Genomic DNA, 22,387 nt, shown 5'->3' on the forward strand with positions numbered 1-22,387 from the left:
TCCAAGCCAGAAACCACTTTACACGCTAACGCGCCTGCTACTTCACGCATGCGCAGGAGGCCGCCTTCCTCCCCACGTGGGCCGCCTTGTGTGTACAGTACTCTTTTGTCTTCGCTTCTCTCTCCCCCCCCCTCCCTTTTTCGACCAAGGCCCTCCTTTTCCAAGGACGAAACGCGGCGGGGTTACGAAAGGCTGATTGGTTCTTATCCGCCCAGCTGATCGGAAAGCGCGTTCCGATTGGCTGCTTTGAGTGACGTCACCCCGCTTCTTGAGTCCCGTAGGGCCGGCTTGCTGCTCACCTTCTCCCGGAGCTGCGAGCGAAGGCGGTTCCGGGCACGGAATGGACCGGAGCAGTTGGTGAGGAAGCGCGGCTTCGTGGTTGTCGGTCTAGGTTGGGGAGGGTGGGTGGGTGGGTGGGCAAGCCCGGTTAGGGCGCTAGTTGTCCGGAAGTCGCTCTTTGGATGGTTGGAGGGTCCTAAAGCAGTGGTCTCCAATCTTTAAGACCTGTGGACTTCAACTCCCAGAGTTCCTCAGCCAGCTTTGCTGGCTGAGGAACTCTGGGAGTTGAAGTCCACAAGTCTTAAAGTTGCCACTGTTGGAGACCACTGAATCAGCAGCGATTGGTGAACTTCTCATTTTTTCATCAGCCTCTCCCAGTTGAGCTGGGGGCAGAAAGTTGCTTTAGTTGGTGAGTCAAGCTTCCATGTCCAATAGCAGTCTATCTCTGGGTATTACATGCCAGCGAAGGAAGAAAGGAGAGGGCTATTAGTGTTCCCTGCGTGCCTTCCTTGGGGCCACCAGTCTGAATAAACAGGATCTGCTTTGGTTTCAATCAGAGAGGGAATTCTTGCACAATAGAGGGCAGGCTGCCTTTCTTAATAGCTGAGAAGGAGGAAGGTGTAGGAGAGGAGTTTCGACAGGTGCAGGATGCATGCCGCAACGTGCCAAAATATCCTAGTTCTTTGCAGAGAGCTCTGATTGTCAATCCTGGGATCTGTTGGAGCCGCTCTTCCCAGCTTAGGAGTCGCAGCCTTGAAGGCGCCGAGCACAAACTGGCGACCGCTTTGGCCTTTTACCAGGGAGTCCTCTTCCTTACGACCGCCACTTGAGCGCGAAAATTCCTGTGGCTAAGCGAAACATTCATCAAGTGAGTTTGCCCCGTTTTATGACCGTTCTCGCCGGAGTTAAGTGAATCTCTGTGAAATTGGTTGGACTGTTGGCTTTGCTTATCTGAGCCTAGGTGGCGCAGTGGTTAGGGTGCAGTATTGCAGGCCACTTCAGCTGACTGTTATCTGCAGTTTGGCGGTTCAAATCTCACCGGCTCAGGGTTGACTCAGCCTTCCATCCTTCCGAGGTGGGTGAAATGAGGACCCAGACTGTGGGGGCGATATGCTGACTCTGTAAACCGCTTAGAGAGGGCTGAAAGCCCTATGAAGTGGTATATAAGTCTAACTGCTATTGCTATTGCTATTATCAGAAGATTGCAAAAGGGATGACATGATTCAAGATTTAATGAATTTGTATGGCGCCCAATCCCGAGGGACTCCGGGCGGCTTACATAAAAACAGTTTTAAAAATACTAAAAAATTTAGAATACAAAGACAGAGCAAGTTAAAAGAATACAACATGCACTCAACCTTAGTGGGTCTGAGACTAAATCAAGGGTCAACAGCCCCAGGCCTGCCGGAAAAGCCAGGTCTTAGTAGACTTTCAGAAGGCCGAGAGAGTGGGGAGGGTCCGGATCTCAGGGGGTAGATCCTTCCATAGGGCCGGGGCAGCTACAGAGAAGGCTCTCCCCCGAGGAGCCGCCAGACGACATTGTCTAGTCCACGGCACCCAGAGAAGGCCCATCCTGTGAGATCTTAGCGGACTCTGGGAGGTACGTGGCAGGAGGCGGTCTCGTAGGTATCCAGGTCCTAGGCCATGTAGGGCTTTAAAGGTGATAACCAGCACCTTGAAGCGCGTTCGGAGACCAATAGGGAGCCAGTGCAACTCACGGAAGATAGGTGTAACATGGGTGTATCCCAGGGCACTGCAACCATCCTAAATACGAATCAGTTGTCAAGCGCCTGAATTTTGATCCCATGACCATGGGAATGCTAAAACCTGTCACAAGTGTGGAAACTGGTCAAAAGTCACTTTTTTCTGTGCCGGTGTAACTTGAATGGTCGCTAAATGAACTGTTGTAAGTCAAGGACTACCTGTATTTTTGTACATTCTCTGTCCTTCCTCCTTCAGGCCCTGAGAGCCAAGGTGGCGCAGTGGTTAAATGCAGCACTGCAGGCTACTGCTAGATCAGCAGGTCAGCGGTTCAAATCTCACCGGCTCAGGGTTGACTCAGCCTTCCATCCTTCCGAGGTGGGTAAAATGAGGACCCAGATTGTTGGGGGCAATATGCTGACTCTCTGTAAACCGCTTAGAGAGGCCTGAAAGGCCTATGAAGCGGTATATAAGTCTACTGCTATTGCTGATATTTTTCCAGCTTCTCATACTCCTTGCTCCTGATGTTGCTATCAATTGGCACTGCTACATTTATCACAACCGCTGTCTTCCGGCCTTTGTCTACTAACACAGTGTCTGGTTGATTGGCCAGTACTTTCCTGCCTTTCCCAAATTCAGTCTTCCCCTGCCATAGAATTTATTGGGAGGGTGGATTACGAGTTCTTTTTAGTCCAGTTCTTCTTAATTCAGCGGGTGGATATCAGAATAAAATGGGAGGGGTGGGGGAGGACCATGTATGTTTTGCAAGAACAGGAGGATATAAATGATTATAAAAAGAGTAAAGTTTCTTGAAAATCCATGATAAAAATAAAAATTGAATAATAAACATAAAAACCTAATTTCTAAGATCTATGATCCCTAAATTATTGATATATCCATCAACGTTCCCCCTGAATTTTTGGTATGAAAAGTGCACCTAGGACATTTGTCAATGCAAAAATATAAGATGAGAAATCAGGAAGGAAAAAATTATCCCATTAGTGATAAATTACGCAGTCTTTTTAATGAAGGTTCATTGATTGTAGGTGTAGAGAAGATGCATAAATAATATTCATGTAGCTGCAAATAGGTCATCTGGGTACTGGCACAGGTTGAATTATACTCTTAAACTGAATTCTACAGCATCACCAAACAGTAAATGCTCACAAAAGTCCCAATGTATTTCTAGTAGTCCGTTACTATTTGGTATCTATTGTAAATCCAGTTCAATTAAAAGATTGAAATTCTTACTTTAGAATTATATCCCACTTTATGATTAGTGGTAATTAACTATAAAATGCTTATTCTTGGACTTAATAGCAATAGCAGTTAGACTTATATACCACTTCATAGGGCTTTCAGCCCTCTCTAAGCGGTGTACAGAGTCAGCATATTGCCCCCCAACAACAATCCGGGTCCTCATTTTACCCACCTCGGAAGGATGGAAGGCTGAGTCAACCCTGAGCCGGTGAGATTTGAACAGCCGAACTGCAGAACTGCAGTCAGCTGAAGTAGCCTGCAGTGCTGCATTTAACCACTGCGCCACCTCGGCTAAACCAGAGATGGATTGCCAATTTCTTTACTATTGGTTTGGCCAAGCTCCTGTACGTGCGCGACAGAAGCGGGTGGGCAGAGCCCCTCCCACTGCCACTACTACGGGTTCGGCCGATCCAGGCCAAACCAGGAGCAACTCATCTCTGACTTAAACACTTGCATTTACTTTTGATTCTCCTGTCCTCCAGTCTGTGACCCTTCTTCCAATTTATTATAGTTGAATATACATTTATGCTTCATCTTCGCAAGACATTAGATTGATGAGAATGCAGCAAAGTGTTTCGAGTACACCATAAAACTGAAATCTTGTTATTTAAAGTAAGGTGATAGAAATTAAATAAATATTGGAAAGTATTCGATCAAAATTCAAAATGATTTTAATTCAGGCTATTTGACGTGTTTCCTTTGGGAATCTTTAATATCTATAGAACTCTGTGCTGGTAATCTGTGACTTACGACCACAAATGAACCTAAAGTTTCCGTTGCTAAGCAAGATAGTTTTTAAGTGAGTTTTTCCCTATTTTAGGGAATTCCAAAGGAGGGATACTACAGTATGCAACTTGATTTTTTTGGTGTCAATTCAAATCTTTTTTGGGCAATAGAATTATTAGAGCTTCAGCAATATGGCCTTATACCAATTTTGAGAATTTAATACCTTATTATTTTTAACAACCAAAAGAAAAGATATAAAATATGTAGGTTATTCTTGCAATGAATGAGAATAATCTGTTTTTAAAGATATGGTTTGATCCTATAAATAAATGCAATAAGACTAACTCTGGACAGCATTCACGTTTAGTGATACTTATCTCTCCAAAATTGTTTCACTGAGGAGATGTAGCTTTATCATATGAGCACCACAAATGAAGAAAATGGCCCCTTTTTGACAACCTCCCCAGCATTAGGAAGCATTTGATACTATGTGCCAATTAAATAGGAATCCAATATCAACAATGTACGGTTCCACCACAAATGCGCGAATGACAAAAGCCCGCCTGACTAAACCGCGGTGACAAAACCGAGCGACGAATGAGCCCTGAAGCGCGCCGACAACAGCGCGTCGACAGAAGCGCGCTGTAACCTAACCCTAAACCTAACCCTAAACCTTACCTTAACTTAAATCGCGCTTCTGTCGGCGCGCTGTTGTCGACGCGCTTTTGACATCGCGTTTTAGCGCCGCGGTTTTGTCAGCGCGCTTATGATGTTCGCGCTTTTGTCGGGTCACGCAATGTATGACCTTTCACTGAAATTCTTGCATTGAAGCTGTAGTGACTTTGCTGGCTTCCATAACTGCTGTCAAATTTTCTGGTCTTTTCGACCACCAGATCAGAAACTGATCTGTACCAAAGGGATTTAAAGCTTTAAATCCCTTTGGTACATATCGTATTTTAATTTTATTAGCCAAAAGAATAATTGTGCAAGATTGAAAAATGTTAGGTAACATAACAATTGAGTAGTGGATTAACAAATTATCTTCAATTGCCACATTAGAAAAAAAATTACACAAATTGTAGATTGCTTTTGTATTTTCTGTATCCTTTGTATTATCTTGGGTTTATTTTAAAGTGGTTACCTGGTACTGCTTGAAATAAAAAAAAGCAAAATTTCATATAGTAAAATGTGTGTAGTTTACCATTTTAGATTTGCAAAAGTTTCTTTTGAATTCTCATTTTATTTTCTATTGTATGAATTGAACAAGATACATGGCCGGTTTTTAAAATTAATTTTATGTCATTTTCTTTTCATAGGACCTACTATGGCCAACAAACTTTACATAGGTTTTCTTCACTTACTTTCCACATTCTTGTATTGTGATGCTTCCTACTCTAGCTTGGAATCAGCCACAATTTCACAAACTACAGAGAAACTCACTCCTGAGAAGGCAGCTGGTATTAATATTAGTTTGGCTTTATGTCGACAGAGGCATCATCTTCAGGATCTCTTCTCTCGTTATGGGGAGAACAATACATTGAATATTGAAGGGTTTAAAAAATTGCTACACAGCATAGGCATTGAGAAAGTGAAAAGAATCGATCACAACCATTACCACCACCATCACAACCATGCTGCAAACTCTGACAAAACCTATTGTCCTAATGATGAATCGGGTGATGGCAGCAAAGGTTTTTGGAATAACCCAGCAAAAGATGTGCCTAGAACGGAGAATATGGAGGACCACCAGCAAGAATCCATGGATAACAAGAGTGCGACCGTTGCTACAACAACAGCTACCTATATCACAACTACAGAGAGCAACCCTTTGCTACAACACTCAGAAACTGCAGAATTGTCAGCACGCGTAGGCCTCGTCAGCCCCGAACCCAGCACTGTTCTAGGAAGCAGCAGTGATGTAAGTTTTTAAATAGAAAACCAAAGGAACCACTTGTTTTTGTGCGGAGGTCTGAAACAGGAGGTTCCCCTGTATTCTAAAATTAGCAAACAAATTACACAAAATATATTTGGAAAGAGGCTTTTAAAAAAAAGACATTTGATATAAGATTCTATTCTTTTAAAGCCTTAATAATTTAGTTTATTATTTATTATTATTATTATTTATTATTTATTTGTCTTGTATGCCGCCCACTCCCGGAGGACTCTGGGCGGCTCACAAAAGAGAAGGGAAAGGGGGGAACGAGACAAAGACAACATATTAAAAACAAAACCAACATTCACAATTTCCGTGGAGGTAGATGCTTCTCAGCTCCCCCCAGCCTGCTGGAACAGCCAGGACTTGGTGGCTTTGCGGAAGGCCGGGAGGGTAGTAAGGATCCGGATCTCAACAGGGAGCTCGTTCCAGAGGGCCGGAGCTGCAACAGAGAAGGCCCTCCCCCGGGGAGTGGCCAGCCGACATTGGCTGGCAGATGGAATCCGGAGGAGACCCAACCTGTGCGATCTAATTGGTCTGAGAGAGGTAATCGGCAGGAGGCGGTCTCTCAGGTACCCAGGTCCGATGCCATGTAGTTACCTCTTTACAGTGTGTTGTTCCATTTCCAAAAGAAATATCATCTAAGAGTTGGTTCAGATGCTTTCATATATGATAATCATGCAAAGAATTGCATGCTGAAGGTTTCCCTTGTTCATCAGTATTTCAATCTTGCTCTTTGAAAAACAAACAAGGTTCCTGACCGCTGGATTTATTTTCTTTGTAATAAATTTCTGAAGCGTTTTAAATTGAACAATCAGTTTGGCAAATTTGGGATTCTGCTGTCGTTGTCTGAGATCTGATCTAATCCTAACCTAATGAATAGTTTTCTACAACCTTGCCATGCTCACATTTAAATTGAATGTATTAATTCTTATATGCCTATAATTTGTGGTCTTTCTGAGTGTACTGAAATGTTTAGATATCCACAGGTTCAAAGGGGTGTGTGTGTGTGTGTATAAAATTACTAAATTACATAATTGATTTATTAGCTCATGGAGAAAAGCAGTTTCCATGTGGTATGCTTTGCTTATAATTCATGTGTTAAACTTTAAAATGGAAATCTTGGAAATTTCAAGTATAGCTTGAATAAGAACATTCATCATTATCACTACCGTTAAAGAGTATAGAAATTTTTTGGTTACGTAGATTATGTAAACAGAAAGAAGATAATTGTATTGAATAGCTTTGCCAGTCCCACCCTGGACTTCTGAAAGTTATTAAACTTCTACATTTTGAAGATTGTATACTTACATTAGTTGAGGTTTGAGGTTTATTCGATTTATATGCTGCCCTTCTCTCAAGGACTCAGAGCGGCGTACAACATTAAAAGAAACACATACTACAAAAGTTAAAAAGAAATTAAATAGGATATCCAAAACAAACCCAATTAAAATTAACAATGACACATTTTTTTTAAATAATTCAAATTAAAATTAACAGTAATCAATACTTTGATTTGTTTTGTTCAGGCCAGGCTGGCTTGCTGGAAAAGCCAACTTTTTAGGGCACGTCAGAAGGACCGGAGGTTGGGGATTATACGAAGCTCCGGGGGCAGCTCATTCCAGAGGGAAGGTGCTCCCACAGAGAAGGCTCTCCCCCTGGGGGTCACCAGTCGACACTGTCTGGCCGACGGCACCCTAAGGAGGCCAACTCTGTGGGATCGCACTGGACGATGGGAGGCTACCGGTGGCAGTAGGTGGTCTCGCAGATATCCTGGGCCTAAGCCATGGAGCGCTTTAAAATTACATTAGTATCCATCAATGTTGCAAAAACTTACCTAATGCTTGTTTATAAATTTATAAAGTCTGTCTGTAACCTAGGCATGGATGGGTTCCGGCAGGTACTACTGTCGGTCTCCACGTATGCGTACCATGTGCGCATGCACTGCGTGTGCATGCACAGTGCGCCCATGCACAGTGCAATTAAAATTGTTCTGCGCATGTGCAGAACTAAAAAACAAGATGGAAGTGCCTAGGGCGCCGCCTGGACAACCAGTTCAGGGGCATTGCAGGCCTGGGTCACTGCCGTTTCCAGCGACCCAGGCCCCCAAACCACTACCGCTTAGGCCGAACCGGTAGGACCCCGCCACTGAACCTAGAGGTGCTTTTTGATTGAAAAGATTTGCCGGTGACAACACCGTTGCCCAGGGGACACCCAGTTACCAAAAGTAATGCAATCTTCAGGGACTTCATTTTAATATTTATAAAACTAGTCTGGCAGTTTTTTTTAAAAAAAAATGCATTCACTTATTGTTTTCCTATAGCACAAGCCACGCTTTCGATGATAGTTGTAATACCTTTGATTTTTAAACACCTTATTAAATTATTTGTGACATACAAAAATGTATCGGCTCTGTGATGCTATAACATAATCCGATGTAATAGCTTTGATGCATTTTTAACTTTTTTTTAAAAAAAATCACTTTTTTCTTATCATGAAGTTTGTCGGTTGAAGAAAAGCTACTGTTTTGAAATTATGTCTCTTAATGTGTGTATTTTGCTTTTTTCCATAGTGCTTTAATACATCAGAAATGATGCTTTTCCATGGAATAAGTACTCAAGCATCTTTGACAGCCATAGAATTTAGTTATCTTTGTCCAGCTATAATTAATCAGATTGATGGCAGAAACTGTATAGTCCATGCAGCAAGTGAAACAGCTGAAGCAGCTCCAAAAACATATTCACTACAAGTTGGTGAGTTTGCTGGCAGATTTTCCATTTAATATTTCTACTTTTTCTTTTTCTTTTTGATGGTGTAATACATTCTTATCCCAGGAGTGGCTTTATTTGGGCTGAATTATCTGAATCAAAACATTTTTTTTTTAATCTCAAGGAATAGGTCCTTTTATAAATGCCAACAAACTAATATAAAAATCCTACTGATCTTTCAGGTTAGAAAATTATTTTAGCTAGTCGCCAAAATGAAAGAAAGCTATTTAATAAAGAATGTATGTTTGAATCCTTTGATTAAAAAAAAAATCTCTTTTCTTTTCAGCTTGGATCGGTGGCTTTATATCCATTTCCATTATCAGTTTTCTTTCATTACTGGGTGTTATACTTGTGCCACTTATGAATCGTGTCTTTTTCAAGTTCCTCTTAAGTTTCCTGGTGGCATTAGCAGTTGGAACGCTAAGCGGAGATGCTCTTTTACATCTCCTTCCACATGTAAGTACATTGTTTTTTTTTTCTATTAATAGTGCAGATGTTCCATTGAAGCACAGCAGTGTTCTTTGGTCAGTGGAAGCCTGTAAATAGAAAAAGGAGTCATAATGAAACGAAAGCATCTAATCTGATGACCTTGTGTTGTCCATCATGTTTTAAATCTCTGCAGATGCATTTTTCTTAACTAGGTTAGAGCTAAAGTAAATGTACTACTAAGGATGCGAATATAGTGTACCCACACAGTTTTATGCCAGCTGTTAGGAAAGGGATGAAGCAACTACAGGACAGTGGGGAAGGGAGAGTTTAGCCAGCTCAAGTCCTCCTGAAAAACCACTATTCTCTCCTAGTGGAAATATTGCTTCGGCATCATCCTTGTTATTTGCATTTGAAAAGTCACATTATTTCATCAGCTCTTTGGTGGATTTGACTATGGTGTGAAGCAGAGGTGGGTTCCTACCAGTTCGCACCTATTCGGTAGAACCGGTTCGTCAAATCTACCGAACTGGTTAGAAGAGGTTCCACCAGTGGACCCGGAAAGCAGGCCACACCTACAGAAGAGGTTCCAAAAACTTTTGAAAACCACCACTGGCAAGGATCTTGTAACTTGACAGCTTTAAGACTTGCATGCTTCAATGCCAGAGTTTCTGAATAGCTACTTGGACCGACCTAAGTACTAATTCATAATTTCATATCAGGTCACATGGGTGGCAAGCCACTCCCATCTGGTCACATGGGTGGCAAGCCACTCTCACAAAGGAGGACACACCCATAGAGTAGGTTCCAACAATTTTTGAAACCCACCACTGGTGTGAAGTAAGAAAAACACATACTTGCTTCAATTTAATTTCTTTTCTTATGCCATTAAAATTCAGAAGGTCACATTAGGCCTGGCTTCCTCAATTCTGTTTTGCGTCTCTTGTTTCTGCTCACTATTTATTCAACCTATAAGCATTTATAGTAATGTAAAACCTGTCCGGTCGAATTCTTTGCAAACTGTAGCGTTGTGCATTTCTCAGGAAAAGTTTGCTTTGTGAAACTTTGTGTATGTATGCAAGGGAGATATTTCTCCTTCCCTTCTTCCTTTCTTCTTGTAGCTCTCATAGCGTATAGCGGGAGAAATATCATCCCCTCCTGTTTTGGTTGAAAAGAAAAAATTATTTTGGAAGAAGAGCATTATGGGATGCTTATAGCATTGGAGTTTGAACATGTGACAAGGCCATTCAGTGGCAATTTGATTTAGTAACGGAGTTTATATGGCTAAATATTTGTGGCACAGAAATCAAGAGAGACATTTAATAGTTAAACGAACATTTATAAAATCCAAACCTTTGAGATTTTTTTCATATTTTTGACTTTACGTTTGGTATCCAGGATCATTGGCATGTAATTCACATATTTTTCTACATAGATATTCCTTGTATTAACTTGTTGCAACAACTAATTCAAACTGTGCTTGCTTACGTACTATAGTTATTGGTTCACAAACAATAACATTGGAAAGAATTTACAATTCATGTTGCCAATTATGGTTTGTGGTCGGGTTAGATTTGCCAAATAATACAAGAGCTATTCTGCGTCATTCAGTTTGAGGGGATTGAAAGGTTTAGTATCACAGCTGACTACTGTATTCAAAGCAAATAAATCTTCTACGGATCAGATGAACCTGTGTGACATTTTGGCTAAAAATAAGTAAACATTTGGTATAATTTGGAAATATTTCATAGCTGGCATAAAGAGGCTGTTGAGTTTATAAATATAACTATTATGCTAAATGTGTAAGTTGGACAGTCATCTGAATATAATTTGAGTCTTATTCCTGGAATAGCATGAGATGTTATAATCAGTGTTTCACTAATTTTTATTTTACAGGTGAGGTATTACTCTTTTTTTTTAAATGACACAAAGAATATCCTGTAGGTCAAATTAATGCAACAGTTCCTCCCACCTCCACCACACACATCCATTTTTCTTGGAGTTTTTGCAAGACGTACAAGGACTTTTGACACTATAATCTTATTTCCATATTCTTATGTATTGTCTGAAATTATAGTTTATTATTTTAGAGTCGTCCCAGGCCTTAGTCTGTGAGTTTTAGTTGTGGGTGGTCACTGATTGCAATAAAATGCAAGTTTCACCTTTTCTACCTTGTTGTCTATATGCCAGTGTCCCCCAACCTTTTGGGCACTAAGGACCGGTTTCGTGAAGAGAGGTTTTTCGGCAAACAAGAGGGGGGCGTGGCTTCGCATGCTGCCTGCATCCTGCAGATGGAGCTTTGCTTGTTGGTGTGGCCCAGTTTGGCATGCCGTGGGCCGGTGCTGGTCCATGGACTGGGGCAGTGGTGGGTTTCAAGAATTGTTCGAACCTACTCTGTGGGTGTGGCCTCCTTTGTGGGAGTGGCTTGCCACCCATGTGACCGGATGGGAGTGGCTTGCCACCCATTTGACCGGATATGAAGATGCCGACGACACTTGTCAGAACCACCTTAAATTACCTCACACACAGCACTGGCATGCATAAGAATAGGATGTAAACTTGTTTTTTAAAAGGCATCTTTGGTTTGCGTTAAAACAACTTCAACACACGCAATGTTCTGATTGCACCACAAACGCAGTAGTCATCCTTACCTTTCACAGAGGCACTGAGTTTTATAAATAGGAGCATGATAGTGTAGAATAATCATATCCAAGGACCAGTGGTGGGTTTCAAAAATTTTTGGAACCTCTTCTGTAGGTGTGGCCTGCATTCCGGGTCCACTGGTGGAACCTCTTCTAACCGGTTCGGTAGATTTGACGAAGTGGTTCTACCGAATAGGTGCGAACTGGTAGGAACCCACCTCTGGACGGGGGATTGGGGAATCCCTGCTTTATACCATTCTTGTGCTGACAAACATCACTATTTCTCTAGTCATCCTATCTCATCTTCTTCTATATGGAATGTTGTCTAAACTATTTTTCTTTTTTAAATTTCCACATTCAGTCTCATGGAAAGCACCACCATCATCATGAAAAACCATTGATGGCACACAGTAAGGATCTCCCTTTAAAGCATCTAGTTTTCCAGAGTTCGGAAGAGAACGCTTATTTGGATTCTACGTGGAAAGGACTTACAGCCCTTGGAGGATTATATTTTATGTTTCTTGTTGAGCACTTGATCACATTAATTAAACAATTTAAGGATAAGAAAAAAAAGGTGAGAAACTACTGGTTTTCATCAGAGTTTTGTTTTGCTTAAATTTCCTTTTAGGAGACTATTTGAAAGTAATGCTTATAACCAATTTATAGAATTATGCTTTCACTGGATATTACTTTTCTGTAATAGTGTCAGTTACTTAGATTTCACCATCACAGAGTAAGTTTTTCAAAGGAAAAAAACCTGATATATCCTTAAGTGTATTTGAGATTGAATTTTCCTAGCTGGTGTAAGGTTTTAAAACTGAAATGAAATATTAAAATAGCAAAAATCTGTGGGTTTTTTTCTAACAAGTATAGAAATTTCACATGCATTTCAATTTGTTTCTATTCCACTGTCCATATTTTCTATTCCACTGTCTATATTTTTTCTATATTCTATTTCTGTATTCTGCTGATATATGTGTCATTCGGGATGTATAGCCAAAATGTTAACAATTTCACTGTATTTCTTTTCGGAGTTAGAAAAAAAATGATGACGATGAATCAGAAATCAAGAAACAGCTGTCTAAATATGACTCTCAACTTTCAGCAAATGATGACAAAATAGATGTAGATGATAGTAAGTTTCAATGAACTTTGTATAAATATCTTCTAAAATCTTTGTGAAATGTATTTATGGCAATATAGGAGAATCTGAGATCTATATTAGCTTGGAAGCTTTCAATTTTTAAATAGAATAAAATTAATATAAATCCCTGTATACAAAACATGTTTTTTTTTCCTGTTTTGTATGTGTTTATCTGCAGTTTGAAAAAGGCTACAATTTTCCTTTGGGTACTAAGAGCACTAGAAGGCTTAAGGAAAGCAAGAATGAACAAAAATAAAATACATGATATTATTTTCAATCTTAAATGCGTTATAGATTTAACTTTCTAATACAGTATTGGATATACCTCCCTGTTGTCTCCTCATCTCTGACAAATATATTAAAAAGTGAATGAGAATTGTCCACTCCCTTTAATAAAAACCATTTCATTACAGAGGGTAATGAATGAGATACATTCTGTTAAGAAACATTGTCATAAAACAGTGCTGACTTATCATTTATACACAGTCTCATTTTTTCAGCTCCTTCCGTGTTCCAAATATTAACCTAGGGAAGATAAACTTGAAGTAGGGTGGCCAAAATCCATCTGAGTACTTGGCAATCTAGTTAAGTTCCCATTTATGTCCCAGGTTTTGAAATATGGCTGCTACAGTTATAAAGAAAAACCTTCCAGAAAGACCAATAATTGTAATAGAGTGTGTAAGTGGTGTAGAAATTGTTTGGAATATTCCTAACTAATTTCATAACTTTTCATCCTCAATCATCATTAATATAGCAGTTAGCAATAGCAATAGCAGTTAGACTTATATACCGCTTCATAGTGTTTTCAGCCCTCTCTAAGCGGTTCACAGAGTCAGCATATCGCCCCCAACAACAATCCGGGTCCTCATTTTACCCACCTGGGAAGGATGGAAGGCTGAGTCAACCCTGAGCCGGTGAGATTTGAACAGCCGAACTGCAGAACTGCAGTCAGCTGAAGTAGCCTGCAGTGCTGCATTTAACCACTGCGCCACCTCGGCTCTTAAATATAATGATTTAAACGTTGTTAGCAGTCTCCTACATTTCTCTACTAGAGCTATTTTGGCAAACATGATCTTAGTTTCTCTTTATTGCAACCTCTTCTTCATTCCTGCTTTTTTTTCCTCCATAAATTGTCATTTATTTGTGTATTCCCCCGCTCCTCCTTTTCGGGCCTTGGAGTCAGTGCCCGGACAATGCCTTGTCAGTTTCTCGGCAGCATTTTTTAGAAATGGTGTTATCATTACCTGCTTCTAACACTGAGAAAGAGCAACTGGCATCAGGTATACCCAGCTGGCTTTGTGCCCGAGGCAGGACAAAAATTTGTGATCTTCCACTTGTACCTTAACCACCATACCAAGTGGCTCTTACTATACACCATCTCTTCTTTTTTCTCACCCAGAGATTTTGCAGAGAGATGATTGATGTTTACTGTCCTTGTGTCTCTGGATTCTGCTACATAGTTATTATTATAAATACTATAAATTGTTAGCTAAATAAATAAATATATATATATAGTGAGGCATCCCTGTGCTATGTTGATCCATCAGAAGTTGATTTGGCCTTTAGGAGTAAGTTTTGAAAATGACTGTTCAGTTTTCACTGCTAAATAATTTTTACACGCTGCAAGTTAAGGGTGTAGAACCATTTGTGCTGGTGGACACATCAGGAATTTTGAAACTATGCAACGGGAGTTGTTACTAAATAGTTCCCATTGTAATGGGGAAAAAAATCCTGCCCCTTTTTTTTTAAAGGTTGCCATGGTGGCCCTGACAAAATCAGGTCATGAGGAATGTTCCAGGATACTCCCTATTATCTTCACTTTTTTTAACCCCAGGCATGTGGACACACCTGCAAATGAAACGCATAGGTTATAATCATTTTTTTTAATGTTTTCATTAATGCCACTTTTTTATGAGTGCAATCTACCTTGGAGAAAAAGGAGGTGAGACAGGAAACCTGATGGTTTGTATTTATCTTGATTATTATTGGGCATATGTTGGAACCTGAACTTTAGATGCATTTATTCATAGGGCAGTTTTTAAACATGATTCTAAACATGTGGCATAATACACGGTTAAAGTGTGCCTGCCTTTCATAGGTTTGTCCTAAAACATAAAATAGATCAAAACATTCTTTACTTACTTTCATGGTACACTTCCAATAAAAACATGTGAAAATAAAACAGGGTCTTTTAGCTATATAGCAATTGTTCTAATTATTTCTTTTTTTAAATCAATTGGATAATTATTTGAGTTGTTTTCTTTCTTTTTTTTCCCCCCTCCAAGGGCCTGAAAATTATTTGGGGGTGCTTTCTCAAGAGCCATCAAATTTCCTATCTCAGAAACCCATGGTACAAGAAGAAGAGGAGGTCATGATCGCCCCCATCCACAAAGAGACAGCTGATCATGAATATGAATCCAGGGGATGTAGAAACAAATGCCATTCACACCTGCACGACACCCTAGGCCAATCAGATCATCTCAGTCACCATCACCATGACTACCATCATATTTTGCATCACCATCACCATCAAAACCATCACCCACATAGCCATAGCCAGCGGTATTCACGCGAGGAATTGAAAGATGCTGGGATCGCTACCTTAGCTTGGATGGTGATAATGGGAGATGGCTTGCATAACTTCAGTGACGGTCTCGCAATTGGTGAGTGCTTTATGTATTGGCTTCCCTGTGGCTGCTAGTCCATACATGTGAATGGGAGAGCAGCATTGCAGCAACATTTTTTGTAAATGCACAAGAGGAATAATAATAAAAAAAAGATTTTTGATAAAATTAAGCCTGTCGCGATTCTCAGTATTTTCCCAGCCAATTTATAAATATCTCAGAAATTCCGAATTCATTAAAATGCATGTTTCGTTTGTTAAACATAGCTAGCGCTTAGGTAGACGTGAATCTTATTTGTCTGTCTTCCTGGCTCTGTTAATAATTGGTTACTTTTTCCTGTTATAACCAAGAATCAAGATCTCTAAAGTACATAAAAATTGCATGTGGTTCTCTCTTAACAACCACTCATTCTGCAGTGTGTGAGCAGAGAATCCAAAGAATGGGTTAACTCTGCCCTTCTACCCAAAGACTGGGTCCTTTTAAAGTTTGCAGCCACGCCCCCTCTCCAGTTTTTGATGAAGGCTTAGCCCAAGAGAGATGTTTTTGAGGAGAGCTCTTCAGATCAAAATGGCAGAGTTAAATTCTTAGGATTCTCAGCGGTTTATGAGGTTCCTTTGGAACAGCGCGGGTTTCAGAGAGCAGCGCGATTTTTCAGGTGAGCGCTGCAGCCGCTCAGGCTGCCAGCTGTTCGGCGAGAGAGGGAAACAGCTCCTGTCAGCTGTTTGTCGGTGAATGGCATGGAAGGCTGCCACAACGATCAGCTGTTAGGAGGAAGGAAAGTTCCTACGACTCAGATGGCTTACCCCGGTTTAACTGGCACAGCCACTACAACGATATGGCTGGCTACCCGTTGGATTGGCACAGCTGCAACGATTGCACTCTGAGACTAGCATAGTGGAGAGACCAAAGACCATTCAAACTTACAATGGTGTTGAGTGAATGGTAATTATGACTCGGTGGGAAAGCCAGCAGTGAGCCACAAATGGTAGCCATGGGACATACTCAATTAAACTGCTGTTATTCACTTAATGACAGAAACTGAAGATGCTAGAATGGCTGTTGGTAAATAGTATGCGAAGCCGTGTTTTATGACTGTGTCACTTAGCAACAGAAATTCAGGTCCCAACTACTATTGTTAAGTGAAGATTATCTGTAGCAGGGGTGGGTTTCAACCGGTTCGCGGCGGTCCCCACGAACCGGTTGGTCGGTGAACCCGGAAGTAAGTAACTTCCGGGAACGGCGAATGGCCCGCCCGCCCGCGCTCCTTACCTGTCTTTGAAGGCTTCTGCGCTTCCACGCAGGCGCATGGCACATACAGCGCCTGCACGATTCTCTGTGAGCAGCTGGAGCATCGCACAGGTGCTACGACGCATGTGTGAACTGCGTGTGTGCACGAGGACGCCGCCGGCCCCGTTCCAACTGAACCGGTTGGAACGGGATAAGCAACCCACCACTGATCTGTAGTCATGTTGCTATTGTCTTAGCTATTTATCCGATTGCATCTTATTAAAATCTATAGTTCTGTGATTTTTATGTAACTGTAAACTGCTCTTCATTTAAATTGAAATTCTAAACAAGTACACAGATAGGAAATTGATTCTCTTCACTATAACTGAAATAGGAATAAGAATGGGCTAGCTGAAAGTATATAGCTTTTGTTCAGAAAATGGGTGTATTTTTAAACTTTTTTTTAATAGGGAGCATATTTCTTACAACTAATCATTTATTTCTCGTTCTCCCTTGTATGATTTAATCCCTGGTTCCTGCAATACAGCACCTATACAATATACAATGCTGATTAGAAAACATCTTTCTTAATTTAAATCTGTTTTTGGGTTTGCCTGCATTTTTCAGTGTGATTCCTTTTTAACAATGTTCATTTATTTTTCCTAGGGGCTGCTTTCACCGAAGGCTTATCCAGTGGCTTAAGTACGTCTGTTGCGGTCTTTTGTCATGAGTTGCCACATGAATTGGGTAAGATATATGTATTAGAGACATATTAGACATACATAAAATATAATTTCCATGCTTTAACTGGTATATCGCCTGCAGAGTGATAGTAATACTAATAAAGCCCCAAATTCCTTAGTATTTATTTTTGTTTTTTGTTTAAATGCTGAAAAGCAATCTGCCATTTTGTTAAGGTTTATCACAATGTAATTGCCTTCTCTGATCAGAGAAAACAATTGTTTCTCACAGCAACCTGTCAAGCATACACAGTGGAGTCACAAAATATATCAGAACAACAACCTTCTCTGCTTTTGTTCCTTTGCAACTGTTGTTCTTCCGTTTCTAAATATATCATAAAACCCTTGTATCTATAGTAAGCTTGTTCTTCATAGATTTTTCTGTGTTTCTTTTCTGTACACCTAAGGTTTAAGCTAGGTTTATGATCATTGTTACATTTAGTTTAATTACATGCTATGGGTTTCTGGTATTCTGAGAGATTGAGAAATACATTTCTGTATTTGCTTTCTTCATCCCTCCCTCCACATTTTCCACATTCTAAATTTCCCCCTTTTTCTAAAGTAATCCTGACACTTGTTACTTTGCTGATGGGAGAGTTGTTTTAATTCTCTGATTATTCTGGATGGATTTTCTGTACCTTGGTATCACTTTTTTTGGACGTTGTAGAGCATATAAAACTATGCACGGTATTCTAAATATATTCCAAATTCCTAAATTTCTATAAAGCCATTACAATACTGGAAATTAGGTTTCTTTCCATTTACTAATGATCTCTGTTCAGAAATGGACATTTTGCTTTTCAGATATTGAATTGTTGATTTATTAAGCTGTCAACTTCCAACTCAAGATCCCTTCTGCATGTATAAGTAGTCCTCAGTCTACGACCATTTTCTTGATTTTTCGACTGCAGTGACTTACAATTGAAATCCTGGGCTTTACTGTGGTTTTGAGGCATAACTGTAATGGCAAATTATTTCAAAATGTTTTATTTCACATTAATATAAATTGTAGAAGTATGTGTTAAAATAATGGAAAAACTCAGATTTGTGAAGTCTGTGATATGTGTTACGAGTTGCTCTTGTCTTGTTTTTGATGTTTTATTACAGCCGAGGGAAACAATCACGAAAAGACACTGGTTTTTGTAATCCTATCTGTATACAATCCTAGTTTGTATGTGTGTATGTATATATATATATATATTATTGAAAAATTTTGAAAAAAAAACTTTTACAAATGTTTACCTCCCCCCCTACCCTCCCCCCCATGCCCCCCAAACCTTCCTCCCCCCCCCGACTTCCCAGAACCAATACAGGGTATAAACCTTTAACAAAGATATTCTAAAATAAACTTTAAAAAAAGTTAGTATCATCTTTCATTTGAGCTTTAACTCCTCTTTGCTAGGCTACCTCTAAACAGATTATATCATTCCTTGTTTCTTCAGTCATAAACTATCTGGAATTTCTTAGTCCCGTATTTATTTTGAGTTTAGTCAATCCATCTTCTCCACTCCAGTTTATATCTCTCGTTTGAATGGTCCTTGAGATATGCTGATATTTTAGCCATCTCTGCTAGGTTTGTTACTTTTAATGTCCATTCTTGAATAGTGGGCAGATCTTCCTTCTTCCAGAATTGCGCCACCAACAGCCTTCCTAATTTGCATATATTTGAGTATCGACAAGCACATAAAAAATGATAAAATGTGACAAAAGCAATTATGCTTACACTTGTCTCCATTCTTCTAAAGTTTTGAAGCACCTGATTATATGAAAGCAAATGATTTTTTTTAAAAGAAAAAAAAACCATAATGTTTTAACGGCTATCATGTGGGGTGAAATGCTTACATTTTAATGTAAACGATTGACATAAACACATTTGTATCTCTCTTTTGAAGGAGACTTCGCTGTACTTCTTAAAGCTGGTATGACTGTCAGGCAAGCTGTTCTTTATAATGCTCTCTCAGCTATGCTGGCATACCTTGGAATGGCGACTGGGATACTTATTGGCCATTATGCTGACAATGTTTCCATGTGGATTTTTGCCCTTACGGCTGGGCTGTTCATGTATGTTGCTCTTGTTGATATGGTAAGTACATGCTTATTAATAGATATTAATATATATTAATAGCATTCCAATACTTTGGAATGCCAATGATATATTCTTATAGGAATACTAGCCTGGCATTGACTTCAGCATATGCTTATTCTCTAGCCAATAGAAGTAGTGTTTAGAGGAATGGGAGTAGGGTGGGGAAATAATATTAGCTTTCTGTTCTGACACCCTTCCTCCTACACCAAAACAATCCAAGCCAAAGATACTTTACGGAATTTATTCACAGACAGACAGGTCCTTGGCAGCAAACTGGCACAGATAAGCCAGGGCAGCAATCCAGCACAGATAAACCCTGGCAGCAATCCAGCCTGCCAAGCTCACAATACTGTTCATCAAACATTAGTTAATGCATTGACTTCTGCAAGAGGGACGTGTGCACAAGCAGTCCTTTTATAGTCTGGAGAGGAGGCTAATGACCATCAATTGAGTGCAATTACCTCCTGTACTTGCGCAACTGTTCCTGACGCCTAGTAGCTCTTCGATGGCGTGCATCCAGGAACAACTCACTACTGGCCTCCGGCTCACTCTCCCTTGTCTCCTCCCCACTGGTCCAAGGCTCAGGTGCCTCCTGGTGGCCAACCAGCCTCTTGTGCCCTGCTCAGAGTCAGAACCCTTTCCAGGGTCCTCCACATCCTCCAGACCTGGGGGAGAGGGCCCCTCACTGTCGGAGTCCGGTGGCAGCTCCAACGGCTCCTGCTGGGCCACAACAGCTTACTAAAAATTTTACCCAAATAACATGGCCATTCTGGCAATTATAGCCAAATGTATTCATTCATCTAATTGCTATGATTTTCTGAAGACTATCCTGGATTTATTTTAAGAATGAAACCTTGACATATACATTTCTAGGTAGGATTCATTCTAACTAATGCATTGGGGGTTGGAGGATTGGTGGGAAATAGTATACTAAGAAGAATTTCAAGCACAATATTTTCAACTCATATTTGATCACAGGCAATCAGCCACAATAGTTGTTAAAGTAACATAACGATCAGTGGATCCAGGAAGCATGGAAAATTAAGTCATTTACTGAAAAACAGTAATAGAAATATAAAGAAAATGAATTTGGTTCCTTAATTTCCTAGATATGAGTGGCATGGTGGCTTAGAGGTAGAGCTCTCACCTCACAATCAGGAGGCTGTGAGTTCAATCCTAGGTAGCAGCAGATATTTCTCTCCAGAATTACAATGAGTAATTGTCTGCTGTGAACTCTGCATAGGCATCAGAAAGGGCACCTGGCCAGCAAATGCTAGAGTTCCATTCAGTCATCCTGACGCCACCCTGATGCAATGGATTACAGGGACATTAAAAAAAAATCTAGGTATTCTAGATCTAGATATTCTTAGCTGCCTGGAAAGAAGAATAGGAGCATATTTTTACAGATGGGAATATACTGCAATATTTTCTAGCAGATTTTATACGTATAATAACAGAGGGTTGATCAATATTACCAACATTAACCACTGCATATGTAGAAACATTATTTATAACATTATTTATAATATGCACTGAGCCGAGGTGGCGCAGTGGTTAAATGCAGCACTGCAGGCTACTTCAGCTGACTGCTAGTTCGGCAGTTCGGCTGTTCAAATCTCACCGGCTCAAGGTTAACTCAGCCTTCCATCCTTCCGAGGTGGGTAAAATGAGGACCCAGATTGTTGTTGGGGGCAATATGCTGACTCTGTAAACCGCTTAGAGAGGGCTAAAAGCCCTATGAAGCGGTATATAAGTCTAACTCCTATTGCTATTGCTATTGCATGACTTAAAATTATTGTATGTTTCTTTAAATATAGGTACCCGAAATGCTTCACAATGATGCTAGTGATCATGGATGCAGCCGCTGGGGATATTTCCTGTTACAAAACGCAGGGATTCTATTAGGTTTTGGTATCATGTTACTTATCTCAGTGTTTGAACATAAAATTGTGTTCAGCATAAATTTATAGGATTGCATTCTTACTCGGAGCTGCAATTCAGGAGGTAGAATGATTTTTGCCAGTTTCTTGTTCCTCCTGATCCTTCAGGGAGGAATGAGAGACGTAAAGGTACGGGATGATGGAAGAAAATTGTGAAATCGCACCCCAGTCTTCTTTATCCAGGGGTTGAACTACTGAAGGATTACAATTGCTTCCATGAACTCTTTGTTTATTGAAGTTGTACACTGCTCCAGCCGCATGTTCTGTTCACTTTTCATACTATTGATATTGTCTCTCTAGTTTAATTGTAGACACTTTCCCTCCCATTAATTAGTCGTAGAGAGTTTAATAATATAATCTTTCATAAATTGCAGGGGCTTGCCAGCGGCAAAGAGAGAAAATTGGCTTGTTAAATATTACCTTTTTTTTCCAAACATAGTGCAAAATGAAACTATAGTTTGCAACATGAACTTTCCTCTAAAAAAATAATAATATTGCAAATCTGATTAGAGCATGCATTGCTAGAGTTTGTCTTGTATACTGTATGTTAAAAGTGGTACAAATAGGTCAACTATTGTTGTTTTAAAGATATAGAAAAATCTAAAATTATCACCTTTTTTTTCTTGGTAGAGATGGTGGAGAACTGTTACGTTACTGCAAACATGTATTCCAATAAAGAGATCTAATGTTTTATTTGCAATTAAGATTACATGATCCTTGGTCTGAATGAATGTCCAAAGTATATTTTTATGTATTTATCAAGATGCCCCCAATTGCCTGTAGCAATGCCTACCTGTTCTAACCCCCCTCATCCCACACTCCGAGTCAAAGATAAGGTATGGCATTTAATTAACAGACAGACAGGTCCTTGGCAGCAAACCGGCACAGACA

The 22,387-nt window shown here is 40.1% G+C and overlaps 1 protein-coding gene across 3 annotated transcripts; it reads left to right on the forward strand.

Moving 5' to 3' along the window:
• Positions 1-246: 246 nt before the first annotated feature.
• SLC39A6 (solute carrier family 39 member 6) lies at positions 247-22,189 on the forward strand. Of its 3 annotated transcripts, none has more exons than XM_032219893.1 (11): positions 247-357; positions 959-1,147; positions 5,283-5,884; positions 8,472-8,652; positions 8,954-9,123; positions 12,097-12,309; positions 12,774-12,870; positions 15,165-15,542; positions 17,397-17,477; positions 19,363-19,553; positions 21,374-22,189. In XM_032219893.1, exons 3-11 carry the CDS (start codon positions 5,291-5,293, stop codon positions 21,524-21,526), a joined length of 2,058 nt encoding a protein of 685 aa, XP_032075784.1. In that variant the 5' UTR covers positions 247-357; positions 959-1,147; positions 5,283-5,290; the 3' UTR covers positions 21,527-22,189. The 3 variants fall into 3 exon arrangements, with proteins under 3 accessions (XP_032075784.1, XP_032075782.1, XP_032075783.1); XM_032219891.1 differs by having other exon boundaries at positions 969-1,147; XM_032219892.1 differs by lacking the exon at positions 959-1,147 and having other exon boundaries at positions 248-357.
• Positions 22,190-22,387: the final 198 nt, after the last annotated feature.

The sequence above is a fragment of the Thamnophis elegans genome, chromosome 6 (assembly GCF_009769535.1).
Source record: "Thamnophis elegans isolate rThaEle1 chromosome 6, rThaEle1.pri, whole genome shotgun sequence".
NCBI classification, from domain to species: Eukaryota; Metazoa; Chordata; class Lepidosauria; order Squamata; family Colubridae; genus Thamnophis; species Thamnophis elegans.